At 61.0% G+C, this 17,114-nt stretch overlaps 1 protein-coding gene across 1 annotated transcript in view; it reads right to left on the bottom strand.

Annotated features, from left to right (window-relative positions):
* The window catches only part of LOC142604653 (uncharacterized), a 95,612-nt gene that overhangs the window by 7,818 nt on the left and 70,680 nt on the right, over positions 1 to 17,114 (bottom strand). The window contains exons 15-50 of the mRNA XM_075772638.1: positions 16,618 to 16,671; positions 15,669 to 15,722; positions 15,502 to 15,546; positions 15,165 to 15,218; positions 14,320 to 14,364; positions 13,888 to 13,941; positions 13,757 to 13,801; positions 13,379 to 13,432; positions 12,952 to 12,996; positions 12,642 to 12,695; positions 11,812 to 11,856; positions 11,147 to 11,200; positions 10,615 to 10,722; positions 8,881 to 8,934; positions 8,498 to 8,551; positions 8,250 to 8,294; positions 7,559 to 7,612; positions 7,262 to 7,306; positions 6,499 to 6,552; positions 5,708 to 5,761; positions 5,441 to 5,494; positions 5,151 to 5,204; positions 4,749 to 4,802; positions 4,518 to 4,562; positions 4,162 to 4,206; positions 3,864 to 3,971; positions 3,502 to 3,555; positions 3,225 to 3,278; positions 2,985 to 3,038; positions 2,573 to 2,680; positions 2,084 to 2,137; positions 1,684 to 1,791; positions 1,336 to 1,389; positions 1,153 to 1,206; positions 835 to 888; positions 351 to 404 (exon numbers count right to left, since the gene is read on the bottom strand). Of these exons, the coding sequence (XP_075628753.1) occupies positions 351 to 404; positions 835 to 888; positions 1,153 to 1,206; positions 1,336 to 1,389; positions 1,684 to 1,791; positions 2,084 to 2,137; positions 2,573 to 2,680; positions 2,985 to 3,038; positions 3,225 to 3,278; positions 3,502 to 3,555; positions 3,864 to 3,971; positions 4,162 to 4,206; positions 4,518 to 4,562; positions 4,749 to 4,802; positions 5,151 to 5,204; positions 5,441 to 5,494; positions 5,708 to 5,761; positions 6,499 to 6,552; positions 7,262 to 7,306; positions 7,559 to 7,612; positions 8,250 to 8,294; positions 8,498 to 8,551; positions 8,881 to 8,934; positions 10,615 to 10,722; positions 11,147 to 11,200; positions 11,812 to 11,856; positions 12,642 to 12,695; positions 12,952 to 12,996; positions 13,379 to 13,432; positions 13,757 to 13,801; positions 13,888 to 13,941; positions 14,320 to 14,364; positions 15,165 to 15,218; positions 15,502 to 15,546; positions 15,669 to 15,722; positions 16,618 to 16,671 (2,079 nt within the window). The remainder of the gene's footprint in view (positions 1 to 350; positions 405 to 834; positions 889 to 1,152; positions 1,207 to 1,335; positions 1,390 to 1,683; positions 1,792 to 2,083; positions 2,138 to 2,572; positions 2,681 to 2,984; positions 3,039 to 3,224; positions 3,279 to 3,501; positions 3,556 to 3,863; positions 3,972 to 4,161; positions 4,207 to 4,517; positions 4,563 to 4,748; positions 4,803 to 5,150; positions 5,205 to 5,440; positions 5,495 to 5,707; positions 5,762 to 6,498; positions 6,553 to 7,261; positions 7,307 to 7,558; positions 7,613 to 8,249; positions 8,295 to 8,497; positions 8,552 to 8,880; positions 8,935 to 10,614; positions 10,723 to 11,146; positions 11,201 to 11,811; positions 11,857 to 12,641; positions 12,696 to 12,951; positions 12,997 to 13,378; positions 13,433 to 13,756; positions 13,802 to 13,887; positions 13,942 to 14,319; positions 14,365 to 15,164; positions 15,219 to 15,501; positions 15,547 to 15,668; positions 15,723 to 16,617; positions 16,672 to 17,114) is intronic.

Here is a 17,114-nt window from a genome sequence, read left to right on the forward strand (position 1 = left end):
AGGGGGAAGCCAAATGCCCCAGACCTGTCTCAGGCAGACTCCAACAGCCAAGCGTTAATTGCACAACGGCTGCGGCACTTTTGCACGATTTTTAATAGCTGTATTAAAATGCCTTTGAGGAGCTTTGGCTCCAGGGAAACCACAAAAAACGATGACTCGGTTACAAAGGCATTGCAGGGCAGGACCCAGGAGACACGGCCCAGCATTCAGGCTGGCACAGCTCACTCTGTGGCCACCTCCGGGTGACACACAGCCCCAGCCCGTGCAGCGACAGGCTCCGCTGCTTCATCACAAGATGCCACCAAACCTCTTTCCCAGGGAAGCTTTGCAGGGGCAGGGCCGGTACTCACCACTGGACCGGGCTTGCCACTGTCTCCCTTGACTCCATCATCTCCAGCGAGTCCCTGCGGTGACGGTGGGGATTTAGAATAAGAATAATTTAGAATAACCCTGTGCTTCATGCTCAGGCCCTTCGCAAGCATTTTAAGCATCCCCTCCCTCGCACTGTATTCAGCTAGCCAAGGCACGTGCCCAGGCAGCACCCGGGAACCGCGTAGGAGCGAACACGACGCGATAGGAGGAATGGGTCTTCCACAAGGCATCCCTGGGGGCCAGACTGAAACGGTTTGATTTTTGGGGCAGAGGCATGTAATTACATCCTGGGACTCAGTGCCAAGATGCGAGGCATTAAAAACCCCTCCTGACTCCTGAGTCCCCTGGCCTGGGCAGTTAAGGGGCAATAAATCCTTTGGGCTTTGGTTTGGATTGAAGATGGTGAAGCAGTTCGAAGGTCTTCGAGAGCTCCTGGCTTTACAAGACCCCGGGCATCAGTACCTCTAACCCAGCAGCACCAGCGGGTCCGTCCATGCCTCGTGGCCCTGGATCTCCCTGGGGAAGAAAGGGAAACAGCTCTGTCCCCGGCAAACCCCCTCCTTGCCTCGTTGACTTTGGATCTCAGGCAACAAGGCAGGGAGTGTCCCCATGGCAGGTCCTCCAGGTCACCACCCTGCCCAGGTCTGACCCAGCTCCTCCACCACAGCCAGCCCCAGCGCATCGCCCATCAGCAGGAGGCAGAAAGCAGAGCTTGGGAAAAGACACGGAAAAAAGCGTTTCACCCAGAGATGAAGGGCTGGAGCCATCACCCTGCCATACCTTCGCTCCCTCGGGACCGTCGAGCCCAGGAGGACCTCGGAGACCCGTCCCACCCTGTTCAGGGCAGAAGCAAAGGAGCCCCATTGATTCAACCTTGCCCAGTGCTCCCAGTCACAGTCCCCCCGCCCGCAATGCCAGGCTCGTGGTCAGCCAAAACGGGAGGAGGGACGCGAGCTGACTTACAAACCGTCCTCTGGCTCCAGCAGGTCCCGCAGCTCCGGTGACACCGACCTGGCCCTGGGACGCGGAGGGAGACGTGCTCAGCAGGGCTGGAGGCAGCATTAACCCCGACTGCCCAGCGAGCCCAAACTGCCCCTTTGTGCCAACAAGACCCAATTTTGGCATCATGCCCGTGAGACGTGAAACTCCCCAGTTAAGGAGATTTGCCAGTTCCTAGTATTTTCTGCAGCTCCTGAAGGCCAAGGTCTCCCACCAGGGGTGCGCCCTGCTCCTCGGCACCCAGCACCCAACGGCCAGCCTGCGGGGATGCCGGGAGCCCGGTGGGCTGAGGCAGCCCCTCTCTGTACTTGCCAGCAAACCTTCTTGGCCCTTCTCTCCTTTATGGCCTTTCTCTCCGATTTCCCCCGTAGCAGCTCCTGGGCCAGGTGCTCCAGGAAGGCCCCTGGGGCCGGCGTCACCCTGCTCAGGGATGGAGACAGAGGTGTGACAGGAGAAAGGAATAGCAAATAAATGAGCTTCTGCATGGAGATGATGCGTTTCACTCTCTCACTGGGTGCCGCGGATAGAATTTCACCCTAGGGTGCTCAGGAGAGGTGCTGATGCCAGGTCTGAGCCCCACATCTCCAACGGTCCTCAGCCATGGGGACAGCCCTGTCCTGCTTCTGCCCCCACCACACCAAACTGAGCAGCGGAGGCTGAGCAGGCTACGGGTGTCCCCAGGGTGCTGCAAGGCGTTAGAGGCACTCCTCACCTTCTGTCCCTGCGGTCCTGGCTCGCCTGGGTCTCCAGCATCACCGGCGTCGCCCTGCCCGGAGGGGAAATATTGGCATCGGATGCAGCGGCTGCTCCCCAGCCCCGTCCCAGGGCAGGTTAGAAGCCACGCTCTGACTTCCAGGGGCTTCCCCACCCTCCTCTGGCTCGGATTTTGGTGCTGGGTAAGAGATGGCCCCACAGCTTCGCCTGCACCAGGAGGTGACCCCAGCTGTGATCCACGCTAGCCCAAAAGCCAGTGAGGACAAACTGTGGAGCACACCCAAGCAGCTGCTCCCCCAGCACGGGGACCCCAAAGCATCAGCCCCCTCCTCCCACGGGGGCACCTCAGCCCGTCTGTGGTGAAGCACGGGCAGACGTTCAGAGCCAGTGCAGCGGGTCCCCATCCTGTCCCCATCCTGTCCCCTTGCCCTGGCGGAGGATGCCAGTGGGCAGCCGTGACCACCCTGGTGTCACCCAACACACATACCTCCTTTCCTTGCTCCCCGGGCCTCCCCAGTGGCCCCCCTGGCCCCTCGTTCCCTGGCTCCCCGGGGTCCCCTCTGATGCCCGGAGCTCCACAGATTCCTGCATCTCCCTGGACAGGACAAAGACGACCGGGATTATTCTTGGCTGACTTTTCCAGCTCACCCTGCCTCTGCCCTCCACCACTTCGCACCGTACAGCAGCCCCAGCTTTCCTTGTACCAGGTACCAAAGCTTCGAGGAGATCTGCACCCCCCAACCACACCCAACAATATAAATCCCCAGGCGTGAGGATGCTGGCGGGGGATTTCAAAAAGCCCCATGTGGATTTAGGTGCCTGCCTGCACCTGCAGCACCGGGGCCAGGCGAGCCCAGCACCGCTGGCGGTATTGCCCCCAGCACCCCGCAGGAACCGACCTGCTCGCCTTTGGGCCCCGGCTGACCCTCTGCTCCCAGCGGTCCCGGCGGTCCCTGGGGAGGAAACACAGAGCCTGGCTCATCGACACCACATTGCTCAAAGCCTTCGGCTCAGCTAACGTGGGAATGGCTTTAACCTTCTGGATTAGTTAAGGATCAAGGACCACCTCCCTTCCCGTGCCCGCAGCAGGCTGGAGCAGCCCCAGCCGAGGGAAGGACAGGCTGCCCCAGCTGACCTACCTGCTCGCCATCCAGCCCGCTGACGCCGGCCTCCCCAGGATCTCCCGCATCGCCCTGCCAGAGGACACCCAGACGTTAGGACAGGCAGTGGTGGTCCTCCACCCCACCGTCCTGCACCACGCACATAAATCCCCATCCCACCAGCCAAAGCCAGTGGCCAAACTGGGAGGCACGCTTGCACCTACAGCCCGGGGGGGTGGGGGGGTGGAACCCTCCTTTAGGCAAGCAGAGCGACCCCAAGGCTCTGCCTGCATGGACTCACCTTCTCTGTCCTTACCTTCTCTCCTCTCGTCCCCGAAGGCCCTTCAGGTCCGTTTGGACCTTCCCGTCCCTGAAAACAAACCGTCCATTGTCAGCAGCAAGGCACTGCACAAACTCAGGAGGCTTCGCAGCTCCCGAGAGTGGGTGGCAGGGGGCTGCCAGCACACCATGACCCCACGGGCAGAGAAACCACTCGCAGCTTCTCGAGCCCCTTGCACCAGCTTCCCTTTTCCTTCTTTTCCTGCAGGTGCTTTTGGGATTTCCCTTAAAAGTGTTGCACCAGCAAAATTGCTGCCCCGGGTCCTACCAGCAGAGAGCAAATGGCCGAGGGAGGAGGTTGTGTTGTGCATCAACTGAAGGAGCCACATCTGCACTCACCGGGTACCCAGGTGGGCCAGCAGCACCAGCCGCTCCAGGAGCCCCCGATTCTCCTGCCGAGCCAGGCTTCCCGGGAACGCCGTCCAGCCCCCGCACGCCGGGAACACCCTGCAAGACCGAAAGGTTGCTTAGGCACTCCAAAATACAGCCACACATGCAGAGTTTGGGTCATTCCCTGCCCCACAACCACTTCGGGGACGAAGCTGCCTCCAGAGTGGGCACCTATCTTTCATCCCATGGGACATCACCCAACTTCAGCCTACAGAGCATCTCTGCAAGCTACAGCTCTCCCACTTACAGGCAGCCCTGGAAGCCCTCGAGGACCTGGGTCTCCCGCTCTGCCCTGAAACAAGAAGGATGCTCGGCAGGGTGGTCATGGCAAGGAGGCACAGGGGACCCCGAGCTGGGCAAGGCTTCGCTCGGACAATCCCCGCACGCCCAGGCCACCTCAAGGGTGTCTGCGCAGCATCAGGACAAAACCCAGCCAGCAACAAGTGGGACCAGCGTCCTGCCTGCTCCTGCAAAGGGCTCTGGGATCCACGCTGCTAAGGCTATAGGTACACAGTATACATTGCAGGGTACTGCACATCCGCAGGGGATGGCAGCAGAGGGAGCGGAGCAAGCCGGGCGCACGGGGAGCACGGCGAGTCCTACCTGGGAGCCGGGAGCGCCTCGTGGACCAGGGGAACCTGGCAGGGCCTGGGGGAGGACAGTGCCATCAGAGCCCCGCGCCGCAGCCCCGACTGCTCCCCTCGCCCCAGTTCAGCCCCTTGATGCTGGTGGCAAAGATTTCCCATTTTGCCATACCCAGCCCAGCAAAGGCGACTTGCTCAGTGCTTCTCCGGGGGGCTGGAGCTGCCCAGGGCGGCAGCAAACAATGCTCACCTTGGGACCAGCTTTTCCTGGAAATCCCGGTGGGCCTCGGGCTCCCATTTCTCCCTGTTAGGAAGCAAGAAAGATTTCCTTTCCTCTGTATGTTTTAATGCAGTAACCTCTTAAGGAAAAAAAAAGAAAAACAAAGAATTGCTGCCTGGCATCTTATAACAAGCCACAGGAGTCTGGGCAGTTGAAGTGCTGGAGAACCACCGGTTCACCCAACGTGAGAGCCACCTCCAGCCGTTCTCCTGCCACCCCTGCAACCTCCCTGGCATGGCTGACAGAGACCGTTCATGGACACCACCCAAACCCATCCATTGGATTCAACAGCACAACCCAAAAATGCTTCCGAAGCCTGGGCTCCTACCCCGGGGCATCTCCTCGCTGCCGTGCTGGATTTCCCAGCCCTACCTTGTCTCCCCTGCGCCCCGGCCTCCCGCGGTCACCAGCAGGTCCCGGGTAGCCCTGGGGAGAACACGGCGTTAGGAGGCAGCCGGGGCCGCCCGGCATCTCCGGAGTTTTGGGAGATGGCGGCTGCTGAGGCTGAGCTCTCGCCGGGGGAAAGGCGGGACCCCCACCCCGCAGGACAGCGAGTGCCTGGCTGGCGGCAGCGCTGCCCCGGTGAGCCTCCCCCAAACCCAGCCGCTGCCTGTGGGCAGGCAGGACCGTACCCCCCCGCCGCGGGCAGGTCTATCACTCACATAGGTGCCGACAGGTCCCTGCGGCCCCTCCGAGCCAGGCTTGCCAGGCAGCCCCTGTCCGGTGAGACGAGGGCGTTAACGAACCTCCGCTCCTGGGATGCAGCAGGCACCTTCCCATCCTCAGTGTCCACGCCTGAACCCACGGGATTCCCCCGGGTCTCCCACGGCAGCCAAGAGGCTCTCGGGGCTGTTCGTCACCACCACTGCTCCAAACAGCCCCCCCCCCCCCCCAGCATGCTCGTGGCCCCCCCACGCCCCAGCTCTCACCTTTGGGCCCTGGGAACCTGGGTCTCCATCAGGTCCAGGTTTTCCCAGAGAGCCCTTTGGAAATATTTGGGGAGGAAGTGTCAGTCAAAAGGCTGGGATGACATGAGCCCCACTGAGCCACTTCTGCTGTGCCTGTGCTCAGGACAGGCATCACCTGGTCCAAACCAGGTCGCTGGGGACAAACTCTGCCACCGTGGCCCGTCCTGGTGGCTCCTGCACACCAGCACCCCGCGGCTGGCTCTCCAGCAGGGTTGTCACCAGGGAAGGTGACGATACTCACTCTCTGGGTCATCGCCAAGCCCAGCTGAGAGCAGGCTCTCAGGGAGTTCTTCCGGCTGCAGGAGCTGCTCTGGGTTTCCATCCCAGTGGGCAAGGACGTGGGACTGTCCTCCCTGAACCTGTACCACCCATTTCCACCCGGGATGGAGCAAACGCTTTGATGCCCTCCCAGGACCACGCTGTTATTCGGCCACCCAGGTGGGAAGGGTTTCCATGGGCTGCCGTCCCCCAGGGAGACGCGGCTAGGCTCAGGGAAGCTGCAAAGTGCCTCGGGGAGGCTGATTCCTTGGGGAAATTATTCTGCTCTTCCCTAGCCCCAGCTATTTCTGCCACTGAAGCTTTTTTATGTGTTTTAAGAACAAGTTAAGATCAGGTCCTACAGATGCCCTGATCCCCTGCTGGTTCCCAAGGCGGGCAAGTCCCATATCCCCCACCAGTGGCACCAGTCCCGCTGACTTCCCACCTAAGAAAACACAGATTGCATGCAGAAGGAACATTTTTTTTTTCCTTACTATCGATCCAGGAGGTCCTGTGTGCCCACGGCCCCCCTGCAAGCCGGCAAAACCCTGGGGAAAGGGCAGAAGATGAGCGATGGAGGGAGGCCAGAAGCAGGAGGGATGGAGAAGCTCTCCAGTCCGAGACCAACCCAAACTAGAGCGCGGTGCGCGGGGCAGGCGAACAGCTCAGCCTGTCGAAGGCAGTGCTGGTGCTTCCCACTTCAAACCAGCTCCCCGGTTTCTCGCTGTTGAAGCACCACGGCTGTGCATGTACACGCACACAACGCCCACACGTGCGGCTAGAGCACGCTGTGCGATGCTGACAGCAAACTCAGAGGTGCGGCTCTTTGACCCAGAGCAGAACGTTTTTCACGTTATGTTTTGAGGGAAGTGCCAGATTTTTTTTTTCTTTTGCATTTCAGAGCAAACATAAACAAATATTAGAAATCCTGCAAAAGGGAAAACTTGCTGCCAGCCCAGATCTTGCTGCTGGACCTGTTTTGGATAGCAGCGCCAGTGATAAGAAACCATTTTGCAATAGCCAGTTCTTAAACGCACAGCCCCATTCCCTCTCCTCCACCCTTTGGCAGGATTCTCAGCAGGTCCCTGCCTGCAGCCGCACCCAGCGGAGCACCCTCCGGCTGGTCCCGCTCCATCAGGGCCACCCACCACCTGCGCCCCATCCCATGGACATGCTTTTGAGGCACATCCCCAAGGGGAGAGAGCCGAGCAGAGGGGAGGAAGGACAGAAATCAGACAGCCATGCAACTCTACTCACCGGTGGTCCCCTCCTGCCCGGGCTGCCCACGGTCCCCGGGGGACCCTGCAGGACAAGGCAGGTGATGATGAGGATGGGGAGGCAGAGGCAGCCTCTCCCAGTCCCACCACGCCACCCCAGAACCAGCTGATGCACATTGTGGCAAGGTCCAACATGGTGTCAAGGGTCTTGACCGGCATGGCCATGGGGATGGTGGGGTTGGGAAGTCCCCTCCACGTTGGGCTCAGCTCCCCGTCTCAATACAACCCACCGCCCCAGCCCTTGCCCGCAGTCAAGTACAGAGTGTAGGATGGGAACCTGTGTACCAGGCTTTCCTTCTGTGCCTTCTGCTCCTGGGACACCCCGCAAACCCTGGAAGGAGAGTGTCATCTCAGGAAAGGAGAGCCCCACAGCAGGGTGCCCCCACCAAGGGCTCATCCATCCCCAGAGCTCCCCTCCAGTATTAAAAGCTGGCAAACCAGCAGCGGCACGGTCCCCAGGGTGCTCGTCTGGTCTGTATTGAGCCCTGGGCTGGTTAGCGCACGGCTCATCCCCACACAGCTCCCGCAGCTCCTCCCTGCGCCAACCCACCTTTGGATGCGATCGCTGGGAAATAACACGAGCATGGGAGGAAACTCGTTCCCACCGTGAACACCTCGATCACGGGTTTTTTCCCCTCTTGCCCCAGCTATTTATTCCCGGCTCCTTCACCAAACACGACACTAAATAACAGAATTTTCTTAAAAAGTTGTTATTTCCTGAATTTTCTATGCTCAGGGTAAGACGCAAATCGTGGTGCTGGGCAGGTGGTTTGTCAAAACACTTCATGCAACGTGCAAACGCCTGAGCTGCTTGTACCCAGCTTATCCTGTGCCAATTCCCAAGCAGAGCCCAACCCCCCCGAGCCGGCCGCATCCCGGGATGCTGCCGTCTCCAAGAGCTGGCTTCCCCGTCCCAGCACTGACGGCACCACGCGCCAGCACGGGCACGTGGGTCACCTGCTACTTACGGGCAGCCCAGGGACTCCGACCAGCCCGCGCTGACCCACGCGGCCCTGGAAAACAGCAAGCGTTAAGAAAAGCATCTTTCTGCCAGCAACAAAGCCGCAGATTTGGAGGCAAAGCTGGTGCCCGAAGATGCCACGGCTCTTGGCCCCAGCGCATCTCGAGCCACCCAAACACTCCAGGGTTGTTTCAATGTCCCACAGCCAAAGATGCTCCAAGATTCAGCTACAAGTACCAGCACCCCATTAGTTACCCGGGCTCCCCGCGGTCCTGGGGTTCCCTTCGGGCCATCAGGTCCTCGTCCTCCCTAAAATTCACGCAAAGGGAAACACAGTCATTTCAGGCCACCCTGCAGGTCTCCCCCAGCCCCCCCCAACCGGGCGAGCACCAGGGACTCATCCAGCCACCACCGCGTCGGCAGGTCAGTGCGTGGCCTTAGCGGGCGCGGGGACGCCACGCACGGGGTGGGGGCCAAGGGGCTGGGGACCCTCCGCGGAGGGACATCGCCGCGCTGTCCCCTGGGTGCTGGGACCCTTGCTGGAGCTCACGGAGGGGGGGGGTGGCCGCGTCCCTGCCCTCCACGCGAGGATGAGGGCAGCCCACGGGGAACCCGGGGACACAATCCCCAGCGCTGACCTTGGGTCCCTCGCTGCTGTTCAGCCCCGCCGGGCCGATCTGGCCTTCCTCCCCCTGCCAGGAGAGAGGAGAGGGGTCGGCCAGAGCAAAAAGGCAGCTCTGATCCTCAGCCACGGCACCCACCGGCCCCCCACCTCGTGCAGGGGAGAAACGCAGGGAGCGTGGCCGGAGGTGACGTTAATTAAATGGCAGCGTGACCTGGGGCACCAGCCGAGCTTCCGTCATAAAACTGGCCAGAAAAAAAAAGGCTCAGCGGGTTCGGCGTTGGCCCAAAACAGCACAGTTGAAAATTTTTATTTCCTGCTGATCAAATTAAAGGTAATTAAAGGACTGATGTGCTGAGGCTCCTGCCCACTGGGATACAGCCCCGGCAGGGCAGGCACAGCCTGGACCCCGGCTCCAGACCGATGCTGTGTGAAGGCAGCGTGGTTGGCCGGGTGGAAAAGGCACCGCATGGCAGCGAGATGAGTCGTGCTGCGTCTCTGTGTCTTGGAGAGGTGGGATGATTCATTTCTCATCCTAAGCAGCGAATCTGAGAGCAGATCTAGGCTGGCATCCCAAAAGCCCTCTGAGGGGGGAGGGCATCGCATGCAGGGGGATGCTGCAGATCAGAAAAGTGGGTGGGAAAATATAATTCCCCCTTCTCCTTTTCCTGAGAAGCTGGAAACCACTAGAGATAAGCAGCCAGCCTGGCTTCAGTTCCCAGGCAGAAATATCGATCTGCAGCTGGGTTTGTCCACCCTGACAGCTCGCTCAGAGCATGCACCGCAGGAAAAACCACTCTAAAAATTGTGCTTTGTTTCTGTGGCTCCTTGAGCGCTGCTGTGCTCGGTTCTCGGGAGCTGGGCAGGGTCAGGGCCGGGTAGAATAGCTGGTGAGAAGCAGGGCAGCGGGCTGGACAATGGCAGCCCTCCGGAGCTGCCAGCACATGCTCCAGGAGGCAAAGGAGTCGGAGATGAGCATCAGTTCAAGAGAGCGATCTGTGCGCCCTGTGCTCTCAAAATACCTGCGAAGGGTGCCGACCTGCAGCAGGGACTCAGTGGGAAGTTTGCAAAGACGCTCAGGCAGAGGCAGCTGGAGAGAGCTGCCCTCGGACCTGCTGGAAATCTCCTGCCTAAAGCTGCTCTCTCCTCGCATCGCTGAACCCACCAGCTAATTGCGGGTGACTGATGGGGGCACAGCCGGAGGGGTCTGGAGCAGCCGGGTCAAAGCTCTGCCGGTGCCAAGTGCTGCGGGGCTGAGGGCACCTGCGACCCCGAGGACGGGGGCTTCGAGCAAAGCTCCCCGTGGCCGAGCAGGGGCCAGCGGTGCCCGAGCAGCACGGAGGGAGATGCCGTTAGAGGGCTCCCTTAGCCCGCACCAGCTCCCACCGCCCCAACGCGTGAGAAAATACCAGTACCGCTGCCAGGGGGGCTTCGGGCGAGGGGCAACCCAGTGCCTTCAGCCCGCAGGAGGAGGAAGAGGCTGCACAGGGTGGCAGAGATGCCCGGGATACTGGAGGGCAGCTGGGATTAGGCAGGGGGAGAGAGGGATCCCACAAACCTGCGGCGCTCACCCCAGCGGCTCTTGGGCAGGCGGGAGCGCTCAGCCCGGGCAGGGCTTGGGCCAGGCAGCACTGCCCACGCTGCCTGCGTCCCTCAGGGCTGTCCCCTCCCCACACCACCCCCGTCACGGCATAACGCGGGGCGCAGCGTATCCCACCACGCGACACCCCACACCAGCCGCAGCACTCACATCTGGTCCCTGGGGCCCCACCGCTCCTCGGGGGCCGGGAAAGCCCTGCAAGCCGACCTGCCCCCGAATTCCTGGGGGCCCTTTGGCTCCTTGTGCTCCACAGGGACCCTGGGAGGAATAAGACACAGCACGTCACAGCCGGGCTGGCAAACAGGGGGGACAGCCGGCGCCGGGGGCTCCCCCGCCAACGTGCAGTAAGCCCCCGGTGAGCCCACGTCTTGCTGCCCTGGCTCTCTGCACACCCGGCCGCTCTGGGCGAACACCCCACGACCCTCCTCCGAGAGCATCCCTGGGGCACCGTCAATGGGGGAATATAACATTTTTAAACAGCCAAAGCCAGACGGAGCAGGGAAGGATGGAGCAGGGGCGGCAGCGTGGTGGGATCAAGCACAGCCTGAGCTGCCTGGCTCTCACAGTCCCCAAAAACAAATGCCCGTGAGCCTCTAGACACCCACACCAAGCCCTCCACCGGCTGGAAAACAGCACATCTGAACAACAGAGGAATCCCCCCGCCAGCCTGGTTAGGTGGTACCTTGTCTCCTTTGGCTCCCAGGTCTCCCTTGGCTCCACTTGGACCTCGACAGCCCTACAAGAGCAGCAGAGGTGGAGGGTACGCTCAGAAACCCACACTACGCCCCTCCTTGCAACCAGAGCGTGCTGCAGGCTGATTCTGGCATCACAGAAAGCGTAGCCCAATATACATCAGGGTTTTCCTCCCGACGGGCCGGGAGCAGGTAGATGCTGCATCTGCTCCTCATGGCAGAGGGGCTCCAGAGCTTCTGGGTTCATTCACCACCAAACCGTTAGTGCCCCCAGCACCCTGTGCCAATCCCCCCCCCAGCTCCCCCTGCAGCAGCCGGCAGTGGCATCCCAGCTGCACCGTCCTGATACCAGCACATCGATGACCAGCACCTCGTCCTCATTCCTGTGCCCATTAACCCAGGCTAAAGCACTCCCACTCCCCCTGTCCCTCCCCAAAGGAGACGGTATCTTAGGACACACCATCATGTCTGAAAGCTCTTCTCGTTACAGCAAGGCAAGGCCAAGCACAGCTCTGCCTTCCTGAACAACTGCAGTTGTCACCCATTCAAAGGTCAAGTCCAAACACAGGCAGAGAACACGAAGCGGGTGCTTTGGGGTGCTCTAAAGCGGCTCTCCTGCATCCCAAGCAGGGATGTCGTGGGTGCCATCACTCACCCGCTCTCCTTGGGTGCCTTTTGAACCTGGCAGGCCAATAAACCCCTTCAGAGAGAGACACAAAGTGCAAGTTACAAAAAAAAAATTAAAAACGCAAAGGAAAACCCCCTCATGGAGGCTGACAACGCTCCCACGGTACAGGGACGGGGAGATGCTGGCAAATGGGAGACACCAGTTTAGGTCTGCAGAGCTGCTGCTGCCACGGTGGGATTTGCTCCCCAACAGGGACCAGGAGATGCAGAAGCCCTCCCAAGGCTGCCCCCACCCACGGAGCAGCCCCCAGCACAAGGATGAGGTCCTTGTTAGCGTCCAAAATGCACCACCCACATCCCACCCTGCATCCCTCATCCCTTTTGCAAGCGCCAGTTCTCAGCTCTGCGTGTCGGGGTTTCAGCACCTGAGAAGCGAATGCACCAAGGGCCGTGCTCAGCTGGGACACCGTGCGTCAGGCAGGAGGAAGGTCCAGCCTGGGCCTCCTCACCCTTTGGAAAGGGCAGCTCAGCACCCACACCCCTGGGGAAAAGGGGTGCACCGAACCAGGGAAGGGATAGGAGGGCCAGGGCTGGGGCATCTCTGCTGGGAAATCCGTAGGGAAAAAAAAAAAACCAAGGTCCCTGCAAGCAGCAGAGTCAGAGGAGCCTTGGAGTTTGGAGACGAGGAGTGTGGCCATAGGGACGTGGCCGTCATCCCCACCAGCCCTTGTGCTGCAAACACCGTGGGAATCTGGGGGTGGCGAGGGGGAGCAGGGCATTCCCCAGCAGTGCTTTGGGGGGGCTACGAGGGGGTGATGAGAGCACTCCGCACCCAGCCACCCGCTCCCATGGACTTACCGCAGGGCCCTCCTGTCCTGGCTGTCCCCTCAGCCCAGGGGCACCGTCTCCACCCTGCGGGAGGAGCAGAGGATCAGCCCGTGCCACGCTGGGCAGAGAGCACCCAGCCCCGCCGCGTCCCCTCCCCGGGGCTGCCAGGCACCTCCAGGCTCCATTTGCAAGGTCTGCTGCAAATGCTGCCCCCCTCTCCCCTCCAAAAGCAGGGGCAGGGACGCCTCACCCCACCTCTCAGGTCCCTCCTCCACGAGAAGCCCTCAAGCCCGGGCTTCATCCCCACCAAGGTCAAAGCAAACCACCAAGAAGCTCTTACGGTGTCTCCTTTGGGACCAGCGGATCCCTCGTTCCCAGCCGGACCCTGGGGAAAAGCAAAGGCACGGGAGGTTTGGGAGGAGAGGGATGCCGCTCACTGTCCTGCTCTGCGGGTGAGACCCCAGCCCGGAGGAACCCTGCCTGACCCCCCCCAGGATCTGCCTGTCACACCCTGGGGACCACCTCCCCATCAGCTCCCCCTTCCCTTCACCCCCCCCAGCTCAGAGCAGGGGCTGCAGCCCACGGGACACGGCCCTTCCCACCCCCCACCCGGCTCCCACCCGCTCCCGGGTGGCCACAAAGACCCGCAGGGTCAAGGGCTTCCTGCCCATTTGCCAAGCACACGGGGACAAGTCCCAGCAGCTCCTTCCTCGCTCAGCAAGCGTACGGGGAGGAACACCCGCACCCCGGAGACAGCACCCGCTTACCTGCGTGCCCCTGGGGCCGGGGGGGCCGCGTCTCCCCTGCAAGCCCTGCGGTCCCTGCAAAGCAGCGGGGGATGAGGAGCTGCTGTTAGAATCCAATCCCTGCACGCATCGTGCAAAACCTCTCCTGGGAAATAGCATGCTGCTGAGCTCCAGGGGACCCCCCATTGCTGCGAGGGGTACAGAAGGGATTCCCGCCCCCATCTCAACCTCTCTGCAGATTTTGGGGTGGGTTGAGATCACAGCCCAGCTGGAGGAGATCCCCCCAGACTGGGTGACCCTCAGGACACCCTCCCATCCCAGCACTCCCACCAGCCGCCCCAAGACACCCCGTCACTGCGAGGTTTGTTCCTCCCTCAGTGCCGGCAGGTACCGACGTACCTTGGGGCCCCGGGGGCCGGGCAGACCAGGAGGACCCATTTCTCCCTGGGGAGAGAGCAGGGAAGGGACGGGGTGAGCGCAGCGGCTGGAGATTCCCGAAGAGCAAAGGGGGAACGCTGGGGCAGACCCACCTGGGAGCCGTTGACACCTCGGCACCCGACCGTTCCCGGCTGGCCCAGCTCTCCCTGCAAGGCGAGAGCGCGCTCAGCCCTGCGGCCAGGGGCACCATGCAGGAGATGGGACGGGGCCCCCAGGCACCTCCCGTGGCAGCCCCGGGCTAGTGGCGATGCTGGGGGGGGCTTTACCGGTGTGCGTGAGTTTTAACACCATTTCTCCTTTTGTAATTCCCACCCCTCCACTCCCAGGAAGCTGCGTTTTAAGCAGATGCATCCTTTTCATGTGTGGATCAGCAGAAGGGATGGAACTGGGCTGGACATGGTGGCACATCCCAGCCTGCCCGTGGTGGTCCAGCCCCTCCTGCTGCGAGCCAGACGGCAGCAGCTCCCCCAGCCCAGCCACCGCCCTCGTTTCAGCAGCGGTTTGAACCAAGAGCTGTGACTTACCATGGGGCCGGCAGGGCCTGGGGGACCCACTGAGCCACCTTCTCCCTGGAGCAGGAGAGAAAGGATGCCATTCTTCTAGCCTGTCTGGCTTTGATTCTTTCCTTTCAGTCTTCACATCCCAAATTCCCTTTATCTTTGCATCAGCTACTCGAAGTCCCTTCAAATTGCCACCCAACCAGCCCTGGCTCCCCGACTCCCTTCTTATTGGAAGGTGCTTCCATTCACCACCACCAAACTTCAATTTTCCTTTTAAATCCCCTGCAAACCCTCCTCCGGCTGAGATGCCTCCCAAAGATGCGGCAGCAGTGAAGCTATCGGCATGCTGAGAGCAGCACGGAAAAACCTAGGTGCTGTCATCCTGGGATTCATCTCAGCTGAAGGTGGTCACCTAAAATAAACCACGCTGCAATGTGCTCTGCAGAGGCCCACTGCCTGTCATCGCCAGCCAGGAGAACTCGCTGGGATGCAAATGTCCGCGTGGGAGATGTCGGAGGTGAGGGGAGGCTCCTGCATCCGACGTGCAGAGGGCCAACGTGCCTGGCTGCGCCCGGGCAATGTCCCCATTAATAAGAGCCACCTCCAGGACAAAGACACTCATGCAAAAATATCATGAAGATGTAGTTTAGGTCCATCTTTCGGGGAAAAAAAAAAAAAGACAAAAAAAGAAAAACCAAGAAGGATTTTGTAAGAGCAAACCACAAAGTGGTGCCCGCGACCTGCAAAGCCCAAGCCCTCCCTCCTCGGACCCATCCTTCCAGTGGGGAGCAGCAGGCTCCTGGAGCCGTGGTGCTGCTCAGTGCCTCTCCGGGGAGGGCTGGTTACCCAGAGAAAGCAAAACCACTCACCTCCGGCCCCATGGGGCCCTGGAAGCCCATCGCACCCTTCAGACCCGACATCCCCTGGGAGAGAAGCCGGGAGCGGGGTGTCAGCACGATGCCCGCCCTGAGGTGCCCACCCCGAGGTGGCAGCTGCCTTTGCCCCATGCCTTGCAGGAGGGGTCATGGAGAACACAGAGACCACGAGGGCTTTGCCCAAAGCCAGGAGAACGTGGGCTGGAGCCAGGGAAAGATCTCGGGGCCATCGCAGAGCAGCAAAGGGGTCGGCTCAGGAAAGGGGATGGAGGGAGGGAGCAATCCCGGCATGGCAGGACACGAGACACCCCCAGCTTCCCCGTTAACTCACGTGAAGCCCAGCAGGACCTGGCAAGCCGTTTTTTCCCTTCATCCCCTGGAAAAGCCAAGAGCAGCCTGAGCGATGGAGGAAGAGCATGACCTGGGGCCGTGGCAGGGAAGGAGCAACCCCCTGCCCGACCCAGGCAGGGCTGCGAGAGCAAGGACAGACATCCTCACCTTCGCTCCCTTCTCTCCTTTCTCCCCAACTGGTCCAGGGTCACCCAAGAAACCCTGAAATAGGAACAACAAGGCCATGTGAGCCACAGCTGGGCCATCAGGAGTTAAACGTGGCTGCTGTGCCCCAAAGGACTGTCGGTGTGCTGCAAGGGCTCTCTGCGGTGGTGCTGCACCGGGTGGCAGGACTGTGCCCATCACCTGTGCCTTGGAGGATGCCACGGTGCCCTGAGCTGCACACAGCGGCAGTGGGGAAGAAAAAAAAAGCTTCATGGGCCCGTGCGAGCGGCGCAAAGCTTCGTGTGTCTGCAGCTGCTGGGTGCTCAGGCACAGAGGTTGAGCCCAAGGGCAAGAGATTCTCCATCTGGATGCGGGATGATGCTCGCGGGCAAGAGGGTACAAAGTACAGGTCAGAAAAGATACATGATAAACCTTGTGGGATTGCTGTTTCAAAAAGAAGAAATTGGGTTTCAAACCCCCCAGATTGATCAGACCTCAGGAGCCCAAAAACTCCTGGGCAGCTCTAAAAAATATAGCTAACACCTGCCTTAAGAAGACTGGGAGGGGGGAAAGGGAAAAAAAAAAAAAAAAAAAGGGCGACAAACCACTAGTGTTCACTTTTTTAATGGACATTTTATATCCTGGCACAGCCTGGAAAGGAACCGCAGCGCCGTGCACTAGCAGCCCCCGCTGCCGCGGGCTGGGACAGCTCGGAGCCCGGGGTGCAGCGGCGAGGGTGCAACAGGGTGGAGGGTGGCAACAGGACATCCCACACCGTAACGCAGCATCAGGCTGGCACATGCGTGCCCGCAGGCTTGGGAGGCCGTGGGTACCGGGCACTGCTGGTACAGTACCAGTGAAACCAGTAACAAAAAGCTCTTGCTGCTTGGCATTAAGTGTGTGTGCTGGGACCGGGGCTGGCACCGAATCGTGCACGCGGGAGCCAGCTTACCTCTTCTCCCTTCTCGCCAGCCGGTCCCCGGTCTCCCTGGAAGCCCTGCAGTCCCTGCGGAGAGTGAGGAAGGAGCAGTGGGTGCTGAGGGGCTGCCCAGCACCTCCCACCCATATCCAGCTCCAACCCCCCTCCCGCCCCGCTGCGCCGGCAGCTGCTGCCTCCTGCCCACGGCTACCCCGGCGCAGGCTCCTGGGGGGCTGCTGAGAGCCCCAAACCTCTCGGGGTGGTCCTGTCCTCGTCACTATCCTCCAAAAGCCCCCCGAGAAAGCTCCCAGCCCAGGAGCGTCGCCCGTATTCCCCAGGGATTGCTGCCAGGGGTCTGCATGAGGGCAGGGACCGTCCCACCACCAAGCGACCAGCTTCATGGCAGTCCATAACCGCTCCCCCTTCTTTCTTCCCCCGCCCCCAGTTATTTTCTCCCGTAAAAGCAACTGGGAGGTTCCGGTGCAGAAGAGCAGCCCAGCCCCGGTGCTCGGGCCCAGCACAACGCAGGG

Source organism: Balearica regulorum, chromosome 20 (assembly GCF_011004875.1).
Source record: "Balearica regulorum gibbericeps isolate bBalReg1 chromosome 20, bBalReg1.pri, whole genome shotgun sequence".
NCBI lineage: Eukaryota > Metazoa > Chordata > Aves > Gruiformes > Gruidae > Balearica > Balearica regulorum.